The 20,942-nt window shown below is 42.4% G+C and overlaps 1 protein-coding gene across 1 annotated transcript in view; it reads right to left on the bottom strand.

Annotated features, from left to right (window-relative positions):
- The window catches only part of AFG1L (AFG1 like ATPase), a 138,605-nt gene that overhangs the window by 66,910 nt on the left and 50,753 nt on the right, over positions 1-20,942 (bottom strand). The window contains exons 6-7 of the mRNA XM_044292093.1: positions 14,071-14,170; positions 5,206-5,264 (exon numbers count right to left, since the gene is read on the bottom strand). Of these exons, the coding sequence (XP_044148028.1) occupies positions 5,206-5,264; positions 14,071-14,170 (159 nt within the window). The remainder of the gene's footprint in view (positions 1-5,205; positions 5,265-14,070; positions 14,171-20,942) is intronic.

The raw sequence follows: 20,942 nt of genomic DNA, 5'->3' as shown, positions 1-20,942 counted from the left end.
CCCCGGAGGGGGAATCACAAGTCGGTGAGTAGCTCTGTCTGGGGCCGCCATGGTTCCTGTCTGCATGGGGGTCCAGTGGTTGTTGTAGTTGCGGCAAATGTTGCACGACACATGTTGCAGTGTAATTGTGCCCTATGTGTCGCGCGACACATGTCGGCGTGTAGCCCTAGCTTTAGTCAGACTATTCACTGTGGCCGGAGAGGAGAGGGGATGAGCGACTCAATTAGAGCATCACACATTACACTGGTAAGTGCAATGATCTTCTGTGGGCATCTTTATCTCTCGAACAATAGAGATTTTATACTGTAATTCTACCAATCTACTATTATAGTAACATATGACATCTTTCTCTTGAAGCAGCAGTAAACTAACGATATAGAGAGTTTTTTCGCTCTCTTTCTCTGTGCTGACTGCTAAGAAGCACAATGCTTTGCAGTTAATATTCAATGGCACAGTAATGGCAGAATGAATGAATGACAATCTGTAGTTTTTATTGATACTATTTTGGAGTGTGCGTGACTTTTTGATCACATTTTATTACATTTTTGGAGGTAAGAGAGGCAATGAAAAAATGGTAACTCCAACCATTTTGACCCTTTTTTCCCGTTACGCCATTTTCCGTTTTGGAATTGTTTTTAAATATTTTAATAGTATGGGTGTTTTCGGTGGCAATGATACCCATGATGCTTATATTTATGGTTATTTAGGTATTTCTTTTTCATTATACAGCCTATAAATAATGATGTTTTTAATTTTTGATTTTGTTCTTTTAGGTATTTTTTTAAACGAAATTTACACTACAAATTGCTTATTTCTTATCCTGGCCTGTCATCTGGTGGCCAAAATAAGAATTGCAGCATGAACACTTAAAGGCTTACAGTGTTCAGCGCAACTACCGATGCCCACATTGGACGCACGGGGCATCGGTAGGAGGCCCAGAAGCGGGAGCTTCTGGGTTTTTGCGCATTTAGATGTCGTGAACTCATTTGATCACAGCATCTAAAGCCTTTAATTACCACGATCGGCATTATTGCCGATCACGGTAATTAGCCGCAGGTCAGATCTGCCGTCCATGGTGCTCGCTGCATGTGTTTCCAATTGAATGCATCACATTTCACACTTCCGTCTAGCAGCGTTCTCCTCCACTAACAAGCAGGCGATTGCGGGAAGGAACACTTCCTTTCAGACAATCCCCTGCATAATCTGCCTGTCTAATACAGGCTTCACAAAGTCAGACAATGACCAATAAATAAACTTTATGATTTTATGAGCTTCCAGTGTAAGATGGCTATACACATGAGAGAAGTATAAACAGAAATCTATGGAATTGTATTTTAGCTCAACCACAGCAATAATTTTTCCAACTGAATGGATCACATTTCACACTTCCGTCTGCTGTCAGCTGCAGAGGAACATTTCCATACAGTCGGCGGCATAAATCATCCACTTTTATATTGTGTATGGGCGCCTTTAGGTAGGGCTTAATTTTGCCCTAACATTTTTAGTCCTTCGTTCTACAGCAGTTCTTGCGGAAAGGACTCCAAGTACAACATTAAAGTGGTGTTCATGGCAGCACAGTAATTCCCGTTGTGTTTAGCAAAGCATTAGTAAAATAGAAACAAAAGGCTTTTTTAATGTATACTTTTCTACAAGACGATGTCCCACTAGAGCACGGGTGTCAAACACAAGGCCCGCGGGCCGAATCCGGCCCGCCAGACCTCGTCATGTGGCCCGCGTAGCCTAGGGTTCCCACCCGTCCGGGATTGACCCGGACAGTCCGGGTTTGTAATCCTGTGCCCGGGTACAAGACTTTCTTAGACCCGGGCACAGGATTATTCATTCAAACTGCAGACAGTGTGGATGTCCAACCAAGAGTGCTGTGAGACAGACTCTGAACGCATAAGCTTAGCTGCTGTCACTCACTGCAGCCAGCGCTCCTCCCGAGCCTCCCCGAGTCCCTCCCCTCCCTCCTCCAGTCTACACAATCACTACAGTGTAACAGTGAATGATGCCAGGCAGCGCAGCTGCTCACTCACTGTGTTCAATCAGTCTCCGGTCTCCAGTCTTTGCTCCTCCTTGCTCCTCCCCTGCCTCCCAGACTAGTCCCTCCCTCCTTCTCTCTGATAAGGAAGTCAGGTCCACACAGGAAGTGACATCAGAGAGAGAGGCAGGGAGGGAGAATTGAAATCATTCTTCTTCTCCTCTCCAGTCCAGCTCCAGCGCCAAAGTAGTGCCCAGCCCAGTGCCCACTGTGCCCTGCCTGCAGACAGTGCAGCAGTGGTTTTTCAACCTGACCAAGACAGTCCTGACACCAGATAATCACTTCTAAAAAGGTATAAATATAAAACATTTGAAGTGTAATGCAACAGTGTTTAAAGGGCTTCTGTCACCCCACTAAAGTCTTTTATTTATTTTTTGGGCTACTTATCCCTATACTGCGATTTATCAATACATAATGTTATATATCATTTTGGTTCAGTAGATTCTCCTAAAAACGTACTTTTATCATATGCAAATTACCTGTCTACCAGCGAGCAGGGCGGTTACTTGCTGGTAGCAGCTGCATCCTCCTGTCATATAGACGCCCCCTCCTCATGTTGATTGACAGGGCAGCGAGCGCGCTTGTTCTCTGGCTCGCCCTGTCTGCATTGAAAATCTGGCGCCTGCGCTGTACCTGTCTTCAGTCGGCGCAGGCGCCGGGTGTAGATGTGACATCATCGGCGCAGGCGCATTGAGGATGGAGCGGCCGAGCGAGTGTCCTCCTCTCAGTGCACCTGCGCCGACTGAAGACAGGTACGGCGCAGGCGCCAGATTTTGAATGCAGACAGGGCATGCCAGAGAACAAGCGCGTTCGCTGCCCTGTCAATCAACATGAGGAGGGGGCGTCTCCATGACAGGAGGATGCGGCTGCTACCAGCAAGTAGCCGCCCTACTCGCTGGTAGACCGGTAATCTGCATATGATAAAAGTACATTTTTTGCATTATCTACTGAACCAAAATGATTAATAACATTATGTATTGATATATCGCAGTATAGGGATTATAAGTAGCCAAAAAAAAACAGGTTTCTGAATCCGTCAATCATCAGAAAAAACATTGTTATGTAGCTGACTGATGTTAGCGATGGGCTAATGTCAGCAGTACATAACAGTGTGTTTTATAACTCCCTGCCTGCTGCTGCCGCCGTTCTCTTAAAATAAAGACTTATAATATGCAAATTAACCTCTGCAGTGACAATAATTTATGATAATAAAGAGTGGACACATAGTCCTACAGATACAACCGGCCCTTTGAGGGTGACCAAACTGCTGATGCGGCCCCCGATGAATTTGAGTTTGACACCCCTGCACTAGAGCATATGGACATTCTCCTTCTATTGGCTCTAGCAAAGATTGCTACAAGAGTGATTCCCACTTTGATGGACCATGCATTACATAGAAGTCCATTTCCGTTGGAAGAGAAATGAGTGGCTGCTCACTGTTCCTTCAACAGTAGCAGATCCCCCGGAGTTAGCAGAGTCAGACTCTCACGTCAGGGGATGGCCAGGGCAGTGCAAATATCAGAAGAGGTCATTCTGCTGGGACAACCCTTTAGCCTCAATACCGTGAATCATTATATATAGATTGTAAGCTTTCACGGGCAGCGCCCTCACTCTTATTGTCTGGATTGTTGACTATGCAATCTGTAAGGTCCACCTTGTTTGTACATGTTCCTTCTGAATTGTAAAGCTCTGCGGTATATGGTGGTGCTATATAAAGATTATTATATGTCACATGAGCAGACCATACAGTCACGTCATTATGAAGGACTGTGACACCAGACCCAAACAGAGCTGCAGTAAGGAAATAGTGAAGAACACCAAGTCCGAATATTAAGAGTAAAGTTATTTGAGCATTTTTTATCTTTGGTAAATCTGTTTAAGGCTTTGTTCATCATGACTTTCCTGTCCTGCCAATCAGCCATTCTTTTACATTATCATTTTTATGGAAGCTAATGTACTGGTATATTAACAAAATCAGTGGTGGTACTGTATGAATAAAAAAAATATTTAAAAAGGTAAACATCTCTAAATAAATCTTAATCTCCAAAAAAAAAAGGTTTATTTAAAATATATGTTGAAAAAATTTAATACAAATAAATTTTTCAAAATAATAAACTATGTTTTATTTTTTTTGTTCATGATACTGCAAACAGATCTGTTTTGATTTACATTGAAAGTCAATGGGAGGCGGATCCGTTTTCAATTGCACCATATTGTGTCAGTGAAAACTTACATTGTAAGTCAGGACGGATCCGTTTGGCTGCAAGCAGCGTTTTGGTGTCTGCCTCCAGAGCGGAATGGAGGCTGATCGGAGGCAAACTGATGCATTCTGAGCGGATCCTTATCCATTCAGAATGCATTGGGGCTAAACTGATCCGTTTTGGAGAACTGCGTACCTTATAGGGGCTGTTAAAATAAAAAAGGAAAAATCCAGCTTCCAAATTACGTGTTCAAATGCACTCATTTATTAAAGCTTGAACACGTTATTTGGAAGCTGGATTTTTCCTTTTTTATTTTGATATCGCTATCGCTTAGTTCCTGGCGTATGTCCGTGTCTTCCTATAACGCAAGATCAGGTGAGCCTCAACAACCCTCTTTATGGTTATAGGGGCTGTCGCCTGAAGACAACCCTTTTTAAAAGAAGCCAGAGTGGTGATCAGCTGATTGCTGTGGATCCAGTGATCAGCTATTACTGCCACAGATAGCCACTGCAAGGGAATTGTGCTGTAGCATTACAAATGAATGGCCATCTATGTAATCAATGGACATGCCATGTTGGCAGGAGCCACCCCGATACTGGCTGTCCATTCTGCCACGCAGAGCAGGAGACCTTTTGCCCTACAGCATTTATGGGTCCAAACCAAACAGAGCATATATACAAGAGTTTATAGTGTTGAGACAATCTATGGGAAAACTGATCACAGATCTGAGGCATGTTCTGTTTTTTCTGCATGTGTGGAATCATAAATCTGAACAAATCCGTTATACTGGATCATGGCCTAACTGGTTAAAGCAAAACGGTAAGATTTCAACAAGACTGGTGTTCATGGAGGAGCTAAAATAATAATTTTGAAAGGTGTAAAATGACATTTTTCTTTTCAGAAGATCTTTCAATAGATTGGGGATTTAATGGACAAACACACTTGTTATGTGGCTCGACTTACCTTTAAAACAGCAATGAAGGGCACAAAGTTAACTCTCTGAAGTCCATTCTTATAAAGGTCTGGAAAAGACAAGTGTTATTAACATTTCTATTTCGTTGCAATAACAGTACTACTTAAACTATACCAGGGGATGCTCTTGCTCTTGTCTAGGGATCACACTGACAGATTGTACTACATGAAAGACATGCAAAATTATTTATGGCATATAACAAAAATAACCAAATCCTAGAACAACCCAAAGATTCGACCCCATAAAAAAAAAAAAAAAAAAAAAAAAAAAATATAATGTTTTCCAAAATTAAAAAATTCCAGCATGGATCACAGCATGGAAGAAAGCTTCACGTTTTGGATTACAAATCCATCAAGGCTTACTACTAAAAACTAATACAGAGCAATTTAAAACACACTGGGGGCTTTATCAAATGTAAAAATGTTGCAAATTATTGTGCATGCCATATTTGCTCCATAATTTGCGACTCTTAATGTACCATAGGTATTGATAAACTATCTGAGTTGGAGGCTCTGAATGAACCACTGAAGCAGATGTGATGACAGCATCTCTGGTTCACGGATAAAGTTGTTAAGGTGTATTTCTTTATTGTCCTCTAATGACATAGTATTACACATATTTTGATCACATTAACCCTTTCCCATCCTATGATGTACATTTACGTCATGGCAAGCAGGTCCTTCCTGCAGCCTGCTGTAAACCTACATCACAGGCACAGGAGCTCGCACCATCTGTAGTGGGAGCCGGCTGTAACGTGCAACTTGGCTCTCGTTGCAATGTCCAGAGTAATAATATTATTGTTTTTAAACTCCTTTTCGCTGAATATAAAAACAAGTACAATAAAAATCAACTAACTGAATGACAGACTGGTACCGAGGGAGAGAGGACCCTGCCCACGTGGGCTTACAATCTAATGTACAGTACAAGGACAGTAGGTGAAGCTGCTCATAAGGGAGCATTCACACGAACGTGTTTTTCTTCCGTGTCCGTTCCGCGTCCGTTCCGCAATTTTGACGGACAATATACGGACCCATTCATTTCTATGGGTCCGTGAAAATTGCGGTATGCCTTTTATTCTCATCCGTGTGCTGTCCGTTCCGTGTGTCCGTTCCGTGTGTTTTAGAACATGTCCTATACTTGGCCGCAAATCGCGGTCCGTGGCCCCATAGAAAGTCATTGGGTCCGTGAAAAACGGATAGCACACGGAAATGCATCCGTGTGTCATCCGTTTTTAACGGACCCTTGGACTGAAAACATTCTAGGAAACCCCATTTCATTACCCATCCGTTTTTTTTGCGGACCGTGAATAACGGATGACACACGGAAGCACCACGTCCGTATTATACAGACTTGCGGAACGGAAAAGGAAAGATAACTGAAGACATACGGAACACACGGATCCGTGATTTACGGACCGCAAAACCAACACGGTCGTGTGAATGCTCCCTTAGACTGTGTAGTGGAAGCAGGGTTATTGTAGGCTGTTCTGAAAAGGTGGGTTTTCAGGTTGGTTTTGAAAGTTAGGATGGTGGGGGAGAGTCTGATGTGCTGGGGTAGCGAGTTCCAGAGTATGGGGTCTTTATGGGAGAAATCTAGAATATGATTGTGTGAAGAGCAGACATGAGGAGAGAAAAGGAGGAGGTCTTAGGAGAATCAGAGATTGTGTGTGGCAATATGATTTGGTCAGAGATGTATGTATGGAGGCGACAATATTTTGAACTGAATTTGATGAGCAATATGAAGCCAATGAAAGGATTGACAGGTGGAATAGTAACAGGGTGAATTAACTGACAGCAGAGTTGAGGATGGACTGGAGGGAAATGGGAGGCCACAGAGAAGGATGTTGCAGTTGTTGAGGAGGGTGCTGATAAAGGCACTAGCATTTTTGATGGCCCAGGGTTTAGAAAAGAGTGGATAAGAGAAGTGTTTTTAAGTAGGAGCCAGCAGAAGGTAGCAAGGATTTAGATGTGCAGTTTGAAGGACAGGGTAAAACTAAATGTTATTTCAAGGCAAAGGATTTGTGAGACTGGGAAAAGTGTGGCGCCATTAACTGTGATTGATAGGTCTGATGGGGAGGGGGTAATGGGGTTGATTGAGAAGGTGCAAAGATTCCAAATTTAGTTTTCTCTCTTTGTTGTCCCTCTAAGTAGGAGGGAATCAAGGATATAGCTGAAGACTCTGGATAGCAGAGAAGTTATATCTTGGCCAGAGTTAAATTTGAGTGTCATCAGCATTAAGGCGAAAGCCGTAGTTCCAGGCCAGAGGTTTAGGTGAACAGTAGGTGGGATTCCAGGATATAATCTTGATGGACAGAAACAGAGAAGGTGAAATGAGGAGTTGGATGTTCCTTGTTTAGGTCTGAGAAGATCCAGGAGAGGGACAAGTCTGTGATGCAAAGAGATGAGAGGATTTGCACACAGTAATATCGTTTGGCGGTTAGCAAATCATTAGTGACTTTGTTTAAAGCGCTTTCAGTACAGTGGTGGAAGCCAGATTGTAGGAAGTCAAAAAGAGAGTTGGATGGGAGGTTGAAGGATAGCTGAAGGTGGACATGTTGTTCTAGGAGTTTTGATGCAAATGAAAACAGCGAGATAGGGCAATAGCTGGACAACAAGAATGAGTTGGAAACTTAATCCCTCCTTGACCTCTGCTGTACATTGTACAGCACAGGTACAGGTCTGTCGTCATAGTCGTAAGGTTACTCCTGTTTTAAAGGGCTTCTGTCAGCCGACTAAACCGTTTTTTTTTGGGGGGTTAATAATAATCCCTACACTGCGAGCTCCCTATACATAAGCTAAATATTCATTTTGGTTCTGTAGATTTTGTTAAAAAGCTATTTTTATAATATGTAAATTACCTTGCTACCAGCAAGTAGGGCGGCTACTTGCTGGGAGCAGCCGCATCCTCCTCTCATAATGACGCCCCCTCCGCTGTGTGATTGACAGGGCCAGGGAACGGGATCGTTCTCTGCTGGCCCTGTTTGAATTCAAAATATCGCGCCTGCGCCGTACCTGTCTTTAATCGGCACAGGTGCACTGAGAGGCGCTCCATCCTCAATGCGCCTGCGCCGGGTGTAGATGTGACGTCATCGGCGCAGGCGCATTGAGGATGGAGCAGCCGAGAGAGCGGCCGCCTCTCAGTGCGCCTGCGCCGATTAAAGACAGGTACGGCGCAGGCGCGATATTTTGAATTTAAACAGGGCCAGCAGAGAATGATCCCGTTCCCTGGCCCTGTCAATCACACAGCGGAGGGGGCGTCATTATGAGAGGAGGATGCGGCTGCTACCAGCAAGTAGCCGTCCTACTTGCTGGTACCAAGGTAATTTACATATTATAAAAATAGCTTTTTAACAAAATCTACAGAACCAAAATGAATATTTAGCTTATGCATGGGGAGCTTGCAGTGTAGGGATTATTATTAACCAAAAAAAAACAGTTTAGTGGGCTGACAGAAGCCCTTTAAAAAGCAGAATGGGGTGCAATTTTTTTTTCCAGCTTCCCACCATATCGTGTTCCATATTCAATGCAGCAGTAGAAAGTGCAACTTGTCCCATAAAAAACAAGCCCTCATACAGCTGCAGAAACAGAAAAATAAAAAACTGTTATGGCTCCAGGAAGGCAGGGACTAAAAAAATGTAATGCAAAAAAGGAAAATTGCAGGGTATTGGATGAAGGGAAGACACCAGTGGTTAGTGGTAGTGTGAAGAGATAGGAGCGATAAGGTTGATGATGAGAGTTGGGAAGGGTTTAAGTCAGATAACTGCGATCTTGTCTCCTTAACTCCATACATGCTGCAGTCAACAGTGACCATGCAATTTAAGCAGTTAGAATGAGGTAGGGGGCTCCGGGTCCACTTGAATGGGACAAAGCAAGGTACAGCATTCTGAGTACAACCAGCCCTGGCACCCTTGTACAACCAGCTAGACGCTGCCCTGGCACCCTTGAGAAAGCTGATAGACAGAGGTGCTGGGAGTCCTAAAAACAGGCTTTCAATTTTAAGGGATGGATAAACCTCTAATAGTAAAAAAAAAAAAAGTTAATCAATAAGTCATATTTATACCAAATTAGTCCCACTCAAATATACAACTCGTCCAACAAAAAAAGCAAGGCATTATGGCTATGTGAAAAAAAAAAAAAAAAAAAAAAAAAAAACAACATTATATATATATATATATATATATATATATATATATATATATGGCCTTTCGAATGTGATAATAAGTCCTTAAAAGGGTGTCTGACTTCAGCAAATGGCATTTATCATGTAGACAAAGTTAATACAAGGCACTTACTAATGTATTGTGATTGTCCATATTGCTTCCTTTGCTGGATTGATTGATTGATCACACTATACACTGCTCATTTCCAGGGGTTACGACCACCCCCTAATCCAGCAGCGGTGATCGTGTCTGCACACTACAGGAAGAGGTGCCAGCCTATGCTCACTCCCACAGTCCAGGCCACCAAAGAGGCCAGCACCTTTTCCTATAGTGTGCAAGCACAGCCACCACTGCAGGATTGAAGATGGTAGTAACCATGGAAACTAGCAGTGCATGATGTGATGGAAAAATAAATCAAGCCAGCAAAGGAAGCAACATGGACAATCACAGTACATCAGTAATTGCTTTGCATTAACTTTGTCTACATGATAAATGCCTTTTACTGAAGTAAGACAATCCCTTTAAGTATTAAACTGGGCTGCGTGCTTAAGGAGTTAAAATAGAATCCAAAGTAACTTTTTAATCCATTTAAAAAATACTATCAACATAATTTATTCAGTATTTCGGTATGAGAGACCACGGTTACTCTAGTACACTTAAAAGAAGACTGTATTGATTAATCTTAAGAGGAGATTTTTACTATCATTTAAATATGGTGCTAATTAGAAAGGTAATGAAGTACAGCATTCTTCTTCAATTTCCAACTATCAAGAATATCTTATCTGCAGAGTTTTCAAAGCTTTTCTTTGAAAACTGGAAGAATAAAAAAAAGGGAGATGTAAAAAATGTAAAAACTGATGTTTTCACACAGCACCTATGCAAATCCTATTGTTTAATGAACATTATGAATGATCTGGGTTCACCACATGGTAACTTGCTATCTTTTAAGTATGTTTTCTACACGACGGTAGCCAAATACTGTCACGGGAGACAGAGTGTTTATCGCTTCAAGCCTTAGTTTCATCTCTAAGGGACTGAGAACCTTAAAACTCTACACTGGAGAATTTTAAGGAAAATGAGTATTCTTCTAGAAAGTGCAACTACTTAATATTAACAAATCTGATCATAGTTTCAATAAAACATAATGGATTTCCACCAAGATACATTTTTAACTACTTTACAAGTTGTACGGTATGTTAAAGGGATCTGTGTATAAATAGGACTCAGGCCACGGGCAGTTGCACAGAAGCCCAATCGAACTGTAAGGCCTAGGCTACATAGATTCTTTTTGTAGAGCAACCGAATTTAAATTTTGAATTGAGGTCCAAAAGAATACACAGAGTTGAATGCAATATTGTAGTCAGTAGCAGTTACTCAATAGTACACTCCGGGCCTGTAAGGGTTACATAGCATCATAAATTAATATAATGCTATGCAGGAGGTCAAGACTGGTGCTCTTGCTGACACATGCTGCGAGTCCAATGTGTCGAACTCACCTGCGCCGTGCCGTTTTCCCAGCACACAGGGCCGGCAGGAGAAGACGAAAGGCTGGCCTGTCAATCAAGGATGGCAGGGCGTGTAATGAGGTGGGAGAACGGAGCTTCTAGGAGCAGTGCCCCCCCCCCCCCCATCCTATAGGCTAATTTGCGTATTACATAAGTAAGAATTGTGCAGTAAGGGGGGCACCAATAAACATAACAGCAGAGTTAGATTCTGCTGACATTAGCACATCGCTAATGTCAGCTAGTTTAGGGGGGTTATTTCTGGTGACAGAAACCCTTTAAGGTGGATATACATGGCCCGATTGTCGGGCAGATTATCAGGAATGAACGTTCCTGTGAACACTTGCTATTGACAATCTGCCCATCTAAATGTGCCACCAATCTTGTTCATCAGGTGGTCCTGTCATTTGTGCAGGCACCTAAATCATTGTTTCTGGGCACCAGATCGTGTTATCTAAACAGCGATCTGCTGCCCAGAAACAATGCAGCTGTAAGAGGATGAGCGATGGCAATAGCGACCCCTCGTTCTCATACAGTGAAGGAGATCGCTGCAGGTTAATGCACCGGTCTCCTTCACTGAACGAGCAGCCGACTGTTGGGAATGAATGCTTTCTTCCCGACAATCGGATGTCACATTGTGCAGTGTGAACCTGCCTTTAGCTTTGAATGATTAATAAAGGATTTCTGAGCACAGACTCTTGTCCTATATCTTACAGTCAAGGGACAGAATATTTTAAAATTAAGGGAGAGGTTTCTAATAAGTTGTTTTTTTGTTGCCCATTTTTGTCACTCCCCCAAACCTTCTATTTTTACATCATAGAGTTACATAATGTAAAAGATACAACGATGGACACTAAATAAAGCAAGACTGAAGCCCTGATTTAATCAAACTGGTTTTGTCTTGATTTTGGAGTAAAATAAGTCAGTTTCAGGAATCCAGCTGTTTTGTGGGTGTTCCTATGGAGCATGTTGGTTTTTGGCCTTATTTATCATAGGAAAAGTTACAAAGAATTCTCTCAATTGCACTTCACTCCTGATTTGCCATTGGTGTAGTAGGTCAAATGAAGTCAGAATATAACAGTTTGCCTATGCTAAATTTAACAAGTGCTTTGTGCCACTTTCATAAATCTGGCTCACAGACCATTATCTTTATGCAAATAGCCAAATATGAAGACAAACTTCAATTTGTCACCCGTTGATAAATCAGGGCCTGAGAGCCTGAGTCTTTTAGCTTTCGAAAACTACATTGAAAACCTGAACATAGAAATCCCAGCAGGAGATGTGCTACCCACAACAATGCAAACCATATAGGGATGAACGATCCCTATGCTTTTTTTCTAGCACATATGATGGAACTTGAGATGGAGCCTCCAATGCAGATGTGAGCACAGTCTAAGTAAGACTCCTAAAGGCTATGTACACCTTACTTATTTTGGGCTAAAAATAATTTTTTAATTGGTCTTTATGAAAAATATTGAGCTGTTCTGTCACAAAAGGTTAACTGTTTTTCTAGATGTGTGAATCATACTTTGAGTATTACATTGTGTTGGTCATCTAATAACCCTTATCTCTAAATTACTAAGAGGTCATAAACACTTATTTAAAGCGGTTGTCTCACTTCAGCAAGTAGCATTTATTATGTAGAGAAAGCTAATACAAGGCACTTACTAATGTATTGTGATTGTCCATATAGCTTCCTTTGCTGGCTGGACTCCATCACATTATACACTGCTTGTTTCCATGGTTACGACCACCCTGCAATCCAGCAGTGGTGCTCATGCTTGCACACTATAGGAAAAAATGTTGGCCTCTCTGGTGCAAGCCTGGCCGAGCTGTGGGATTGCAGGGTGTCCGTAACCATAAAAACAAGCAGTGTATAAGGAGGCAATATGGACAATCACAATACATAGTAAGTGGCTTGTGTTAACTTTCTTTACACAATAAATGCTATTTGCTGAAGTGAGACAACCCCAGAAATCAGTAAGATAAGGATTGATATTTAATTAGTGTTGAGCGAATCGAGCTTCGTATAATAGATCCAAAGTTGATTCGCTCAAAACTTTGTTTTAATTCTGTACGGAGACCCATCTCCATACCGCATTAAAATGTATGGGCTCAGGCGAGTTGAGATCAGTTATCACTGAAGTCTTGTGAGAGATAAGGAGCCATCAGCTGAGCTGCCTGACGTTACAAAGTGAAAAAAGACATAAAGCTACTAAAGAATGTCAAAGCTTACAGAGAAAATGGCTAATTTTTTTTAATAAAGACCAAATGAAAAAATGATTTTTAGCTCAAATTAGTACAATACAATAAATAAATAAATAAATAAAAATGCCCCCAAAGGCGTACATAGCCTTTAAATGTTGCATGAAAGATATGATCACCCAATGCAGAGTGCAGAAATTACCAGAAAGATTTGCTTTAAAGGGACACTGACAGGGCCAATAAGCATATTGAGGTGTATATATATGGCACTTCAGGTCTTATAATGGTATTACAATCATCTAAGTATCCCCCCTGTCCACATTATACATACAGTAAACTTTAAGTTTTATAACCTGCTCCAACGGTCTTCAATCTGCCCAAGGGGCGGCGTTTCACCTCTCTTGCGCCCAGCCAGCCTCCCCCAACTGCCGCTTTGAAGCGCCGCCCAGCTCATGAATATTCAGTTTGCTGGGCGGCTTCTGCGGTCCCCGCTCTGAAGCGCTGCGCTGAACAGTGCCCTGCGCATGCGCCGGATCTTGTGAAGTCGAGGACAGTAAGCGCCGCCCAGCGAAGTGAATATTGATGAGCTGGGCGGCGCTTACTGTACCGGACTTCACAAGATCCGGTGCATGCGCCGGGCACTGTTAAGCGCAGCGCTTCAGAGCGGGGACCGCAGAAGCCGCCCAGCAAACTGAATATTCATGAGCTGGGCGGCGCTTCAAAGCGGCAGTTGGGGGAGGCTGGTTGGGCGCAAGAGAGGTGAAACGCCGCCCCTTGGGCAGATTGAAGACCGTTGGAGCAGGTTATAAAACTTAAGTTTACTGTATGTATAATGTGGACAGGGGGGATACTTAGATGATTGTAATACCCATTATAAGACCTGTACTGCCATATATATACCTCAATATGCTTATTGGCCCTGTCAGTGTCCCTTTAAATTTACTTTCTGGGTGTCAAAGTTAAAAAACAAATGCATAAATAAAGTTTACCCTCTGGTGGTCTGTTGGACGTGGCTACAACAACAACTCCATTTTTAAAGAGGTTTTCAAAAAGCTGCTTTAGGATCATGGCATCAGCAATATCTGTAACCTGCAGAAACAGAATAAATTCAACTTTAATTTTCATGCAGTAAAATGTGCTACGTGGATATTTGGAAAATTAAAGCCATGTTGTACTATAAATATAACACACCATAAAAGAAAACATATGAGTAAAGATTCATGTAAACATTGTCTGAAACTTTTTTTCTGAAGCATCAAGTAGATGGCCAGGTGCTTTTGCAATGCTTACCTGGGGCCACCAGTATGCACCATTGGAAGAAGTCAAGCCGTGGCAGAAATCTGCAACATAAACTGACATGCTATCGACTTAAAGTCTGCACCATACGTCAAGTTACATGTGGATTAGGTGAGAATTTACTGTAAAATTCTTTTCTACACAAAAATCAGGAACATTTTTGCTATCTGTGGACATATTCTTAGGGTGGCTTAAATGAGGTTTTCCCGGTGTATAATACTGATCACCTATCCTCATGATAGCTCATGAATATCTGATTGGTGGAGGTTCAATACCTGACAATCAGCTGCTTGATGATGCAGCTTATCAAGTACAGCGACGTCTATTGGATACCCTGGTATTGCAGCTGGTTGTGCATGGTATCGCAGCTCAGCCCTATTCAATCGAACGCGCTTAGCCCATGCGGCCAATGAACATGACATCATTGGCCTAGGAAGAGGCTGCAGCTGAGCACACATTTTTTTCCTTTCTGTGTGGAAATTGACCTGCAGTGCCAATTTTGACTCTTTTCAATGCAAGGATGAGGTCTGCTGCAAAACTGCATCAAATCTGCACCAAAAACTACAATTTTGCCGCAGATCTCACCCTTCCATTAGAAAGGGTGAAATCAGCATAGAAGAACCCCAACAAAGGATTGACATGCTGTGGATTTCAAAATCCACACTTTGCTGGTACTCTATCATGCTGTAGTTTTTCTGCACAAGATTCTGCACAGAAAAGAAAATCTGTAATGTGTGCAGGTAGTCTTTACATGCATTCCTAAAAATGCTCGTTCCCAATAATTACCCAATCGTTGACCCGTGTGAAAGGTCCTTTCACCCGAAATCATACCAAATTAACTTGGACTGATTTTAGTGAGAAGCAAACAAAAGAGTCTGCAGAATCAGTGAAGAAGCTCTTAGCGCATATTATTGATCAAAAATATGTCGAACTTAGCACTCCCCGCCCATCCCCCACCTCTTGGTGTTTTTAATCAGAGTAACAATGGAGCTGGACCCTCCGTGTTAGAGTAGGTCCCACCTGATAAGAAGCTACCTTGTCGCCTGGTAGGTGGGCTCGACATATTTTTGATCAATAATATGCGCTCAGACTTCTTCACTGCTTTGCAGTAAGTATTGGCGTCATGTATTTGACCCTGTTTACACATTCACCTGTTCACTCAGTCTTAGTGCATTTAGTGGTGTGCTGCTACTTTATTTGTGTATATATATATATATATATATATATATATATATATATATATATATCTATATATATATATATATATATATATAAACAAAAAAATAATGGCAGCACAGTGAAACATAGGTTTGGGTGCAAATCCTATGGAAAGGTGGACAACCTTTCCTCAAGTATAGTATATCCAAAGAAGAGGGAGCACTCTTTCTTTTTTTTTTATCCTATTTCAATGCAATAATAATAATCCCCCAAAGGTGTCCCTAGCTATTAAGAATTTAGCTAAATGTTGAGATGTAACTGTTGAAAACATGTAAAAGTGATTAGTAGAATATTTTTTATTACAAAATCTGTTCTGTTTACACCATCATATCAGGCTAAGCTAATGCCCATCATTCATTCAAAGAATATAAGTGCTTCCTTCACAAAGTCGGGATAAACATTCGGGTGATCCATTTAATTAGAGCCAACATAATGAACACCACAAAACAGGAATGTTATTTTGCATTCCTATTGTTCTCTAGGTATTAATAGTGAAAGATGAGAAGATACTAGGTTACAGCACTTTAGTCAGCTACTTGTCCTCTGCGGTTGAGTGGAATCAAATGATACAGATACTATTATAGGGTAACTGAACAACACAATTCAGCAGATGGCCTATCTGAAATACATGGAGCCAGAGCCATATTATTATTGTCTAAAACAATCGTTCATAGTCACTTCCTCAATAGACCTTAACCTGTAACCTCCCAACAGCCCTATATGCGGCACAAAAGAAGTGCACTTCAAACAAACACCAAGCACACCATTTTCTTTACTAAACGAAGACATACGCATTAGAGCATTTACACTGATTAACTGCATCAATGCCTCTGTAATATACAGAATGCAGACGAGTATACCATTATGTGTGTACACCTGGTAACACTGGTTTTCTTCTTCTTAGTGTCTGTACTCATTATTCACATATTGTGAGTGGAGAGATGAGGGTGGGAGGGTTATACACAAGTATTTAGAGTGTGAAGGTGCTCAAACGCACCCACTTCCCCAGGTTTTATGTCAGTCAATTGAAACATGTGGTTTCAATAATATGCATTCATTTATTTTGAGCCAAAACATAAAATTTCTATTTACATGTAAATGGTAGAGGAACATACGCCACCAGCACTTCTACTCAATGCGAGTTACAATACCCCATCTACACCCAGAAATGCCCCCTCAATTCTTTTTTAAATATCCTTTTATCTGAATTTTAGTTAAATAAATTATTTTCACAATTTTGCAATACATTACAGAAAACATGCCTCAAAGCCAGCATGAGTGACTACACTCAGAGAGGATCTTGAAGAAGCCTTTCTTTTTGAAACACCAGACATTAAAGCGTACCTGAGATTTAAAAAAAAGTTTTCATAATGGCTGTGCGTCTTTGTATAATCATAACTGTGAAGGGATGTGTGTTTTTTGGCCTTCCCTAAAGTCTTTTTCAACCATACTATTCCCTGTTGCAGCTGCACAGCTAGATGCAGTTCACTTAGAAGCAGGGGTCATATCCCTTCTGTGAAATCTGCCAGCACTACATTGCTGTGATGTCCTTTCCCTTACTTCCCACTACGTTTGTTTTCAGCTTCAGAGCTCACAGAAAAGATAGGTACCTCCCTCCTGCACCCCTGATCACTGAACAGCTAATCACAGCTTCCTCACTGGAAGGCAGCTGCTGATTGGCTCAGATGGAGGTGATTGGTGCTGTGTGGGACAGCACCAATCACCTCCATGTTCACAGACAGGGGAACGGCGTTTGGAGTCCTAGGAGAAGGTGTCCCAGGACAACAGCTGAGGCAGCCCTCCAGCCCTTATGGACCACTCCCCCTTAGGATTATCCACCACAAAATGCCTGAGTTTGTGGGCAGATCAGGATTTGTCACGGTACCTTCTGCGACAGAGGTGAGAAGAACAGAGAGACTGACTGCATGTGAGGTTAACTGATAGTCTCTTGATTAGAGATGAGCGAACTTCTGTTTTAAGTTCGGCGTCTAAAGTTCGGGTTTGGATTAGCAGAGAATCCCGATCTGGAACCGGATATGGATTCCGACTTCCGTTGTGGTCCGTGGGAGCGGAATCAATAATCGGCCATTATTGATTCCGCTACCACGGACCACAACGGAAGTCGGAATCCATATCCGGTTCCAGATCGGGATTCTCTGCTAATCCAAACCCGAACTTTAGACGCCGAACTTAAAACAGAGGTTCGCTCATCTCTACTCTTGATTCTCAGTGTTGTGGTTTGGTAACCTCTTGTCAGGTGCAGCCCGTGGTCATTACTGCCTTCCCTACTTAGTTTGGTCTCACACTTCATACCATGCGGTTGATATTCTCTGCTTGGATTTGGAAGAGTTGGTGTGTGGACCTTACCTGTGTTCCTGCTCATCCATTTTCTATAAGATAAGTTGTACTTCTCTTTGTATTTGGGTTGTTCCCCTGTGCTTGTTGTTACTAGGCCTCAGGGAGACACTGGTTCCTTTACAGGTGAATGAACCAGCAGTCTCATTCCCTGCCACTGCCTAGGGCATTTTAGGGCTCCTAGGATCTAGGTTACGGCGTATGTATTTTCCCACCTTCAGGGTCTATGCATACTGACAGGAGTCAGGGTCGAGTTTAGGAGCTTCCTAGGAGGGGACCTTTTCCCTCTCCCTAGCCTTGAGGCCTAGTTCTGTGTCCCTCCCCTCCCTTGTTTTTGTGACAGGAATTCAGACTGTCGATTTTGTAAATTTAATGGTAGCCCAAACTAATTTATATGCCCAGCAATTTATTTCCCAAAATCCCACATCATCATTTACTCCAGCACTGAAGTAGATGCCAGTAAATGCTACAGAGATTAAGTCATTTTATATAGGCATTGTAAAAGTACAGAAATTAAGACAGTCTTGAAGTACATGCTTTATACCACACTCCCAATTTAACGTATAGCCATGACCCAGCCATAATTCAAACCAATTCAGAATTTATACATTACAATTGCAATGCACAATGCCTGCCTGAAAATTACCTGAGATTTGACAGTCTATTTACAATTAGGCCTGTCCTCAAACACTTTAGCATCAGGTTTGCTGAGGTGTACACCCCCCCCAAAAAAAACTATGTGTAGATGAGTCCCTTATATATTTTTAAGGAGGGGGGGGGGTAGAATTCTGCCAAAACATGTCCAGCTAAAGGGAAAGGTATGGCATAAAAATGTATAAGCTGAGCAAGAGTACCTCTGGGTAAAGCCGCTGAATCCCCAGAATCCCCCTGTCCTAGATGTTTGTGAGACACAGTGCACCCACTGCTCGATCAGGGTTACCACCTGTATATAGGACAAATATTTTTATATTTTAATAGCACGGGCGTTTTCAGATGCTCATGATGTTTATCCTTTTATTGTTTATTTTTTGTTCCAGGGAAAGGGGGGGGGGGGTGATTTGAATTTTTATATTTTGTAAAATAAATAAAAATTTAAGCAACCCTAGGAGACTATAACATACAATTATTAGAGTGCAACTTGTATTTTTATTTATTTATTAAAAAAAATAAAAAATACAAGGTTCAGTATATTCCAATGCAGTGCTGCCACCTGCCGGTCAGCAATGGAATATACTAGTAATCGACCTTGTACAGGCTGAAGCCTATTATTAGTATGGGCCGCCTTCCGTGATCTCAGCCAGGGGAAGGCAGCCCGGACCAGTAAATCTGCGCTTTGGGTTTTAGCACTCTCTAATGCCATGGTCACATTTGACCATGGCATCTGAAGGGTTAAATAGCTGCGATCAGCATTATTGCTGATTGCAAACATTAGCCCTGAGTGTCCTCTGTTTAAAACAGCAGGCAACCGGCGGCTATGGCACCTTCTACACTCAGGAGTGGAAGCCATCATTAAACCCTCCCTTCCGCCGTATATGTACGTGTCTGGACTTAAGTACAAGAGGGATGTTCTAGTTCTGACCACAGTTAATGGTAACAGCACCTCCCCCTGCCCCTGTATGAGATACCGCTACTGACATAACCAGGGAGGAGTGGAAAATGAGAGTGGCTCTAGCTATAACAGTCAATCACACTAGCAATCCTCACACTAAGGCTGAGTTCACACGGGCGAGATTTCCGCGCGGGTGCAATGCAGTAGGTGAACGCATTGCACCTGCACTGAATCCTGACCCATTCATTTCAATGGGGCTGTGCACATGAGCATTTTTTTTCACGCATCACTTCTGCAATGCTTTAAAATCGCAGCATGTTCTATATTCTGCGTTTTTAACGCAGCCCTGGCTCCATAGAAGTGAATGGGGCTGCGTTAATAACGCATTGCATCTGCAAGCAAGTGCGGATGCAATGCGTTTTTCACTGATGGTTGCTAGGAGATGTTGTTTGTAAACCTTCAGTTTTTTATCACGCGCGTGAAAAACGCATCAAAACGCATTGCATCCGCGCGGAAAAAACTGAACAACTAAACGCAATTGCAGCCAAAACTGACTGAACTTGCTTGCAAAATGGTGCGAGTTTAACTGAACGCACCCTGAACGCATCCGGACCAAATCTGTCACGCTCGTGTGAACTCAGCCTAAGGCCTCATGCACACGACCATTCCGTTTTTTGCGGTTCGCAAACCACGGATCTGCAAAAAACTGAAGCCGTCCGTGTGCCTTCTGCAATTTGTGAAACGGAACGGGCGGCCCATTGTAGAAATGCCTATTCTTCTCCACAAAACGGACAAGAATAGGACATGTTATATTTTTTTTTGCGGGGCTACGGAACAGAGCAACGGATGCGGACAGCACACAGCAACACATCTTTTGCGGCCCCATTAAAGTGAATGGGTTTGCATTCGAGTCGCAAAAACTGCGGCTCGAATGCGGACCAAAACAACGGTCGTGTGCATGAGGCCTAATGCTCCCTAGGGCCAGGGCAGGTGAAAGGAGGGTGCACCCCTTCTTCACTCAGAGCACACTCTGATGTTGGTGCTTCTGCCTGATGGTAATTGGGGTGCCCTTGCTGTTGAAGGTGAGGTGCAGATGCAAAGCAGAAAGTGTAGGGTGCAATGCCCAGAGTATGGTGTCACTAACCAGCCTGGATGTAGAAAACAAACATCTAAGTTTACTAAAGTGCAGAATGGGAGTTAAAGTACAGCCGATATTAGCTTGTATCAGCTAATACTTTATTGGCCGACTCCAATGCTCAGACATGCATATTCTGGACATTCTTGGCTCTCTCCTTTGTTCTCTTTCTTGAGTACTGTAGAAATGGTGAGGTCTTTCACTTAGTAAATAATCCACAAAGGTGATTCTCTGGATCTTTGGTCTAGTCCTGTGAGGAGTGAAGCACGTGTAGCAGTCTCCTCTCTCCACCTCTACTTCCCTAGATT

This window comes from Bufo gargarizans, chromosome 4 (assembly GCF_014858855.1).
Source record: "Bufo gargarizans isolate SCDJY-AF-19 chromosome 4, ASM1485885v1, whole genome shotgun sequence".
NCBI classification, from domain to species: Eukaryota; Metazoa; Chordata; class Amphibia; order Anura; family Bufonidae; genus Bufo; species Bufo gargarizans.
The sequence above is the reverse complement of the archived record's forward strand: the minus strand, read 5'-3'. Positions and strand labels throughout refer to the sequence as shown.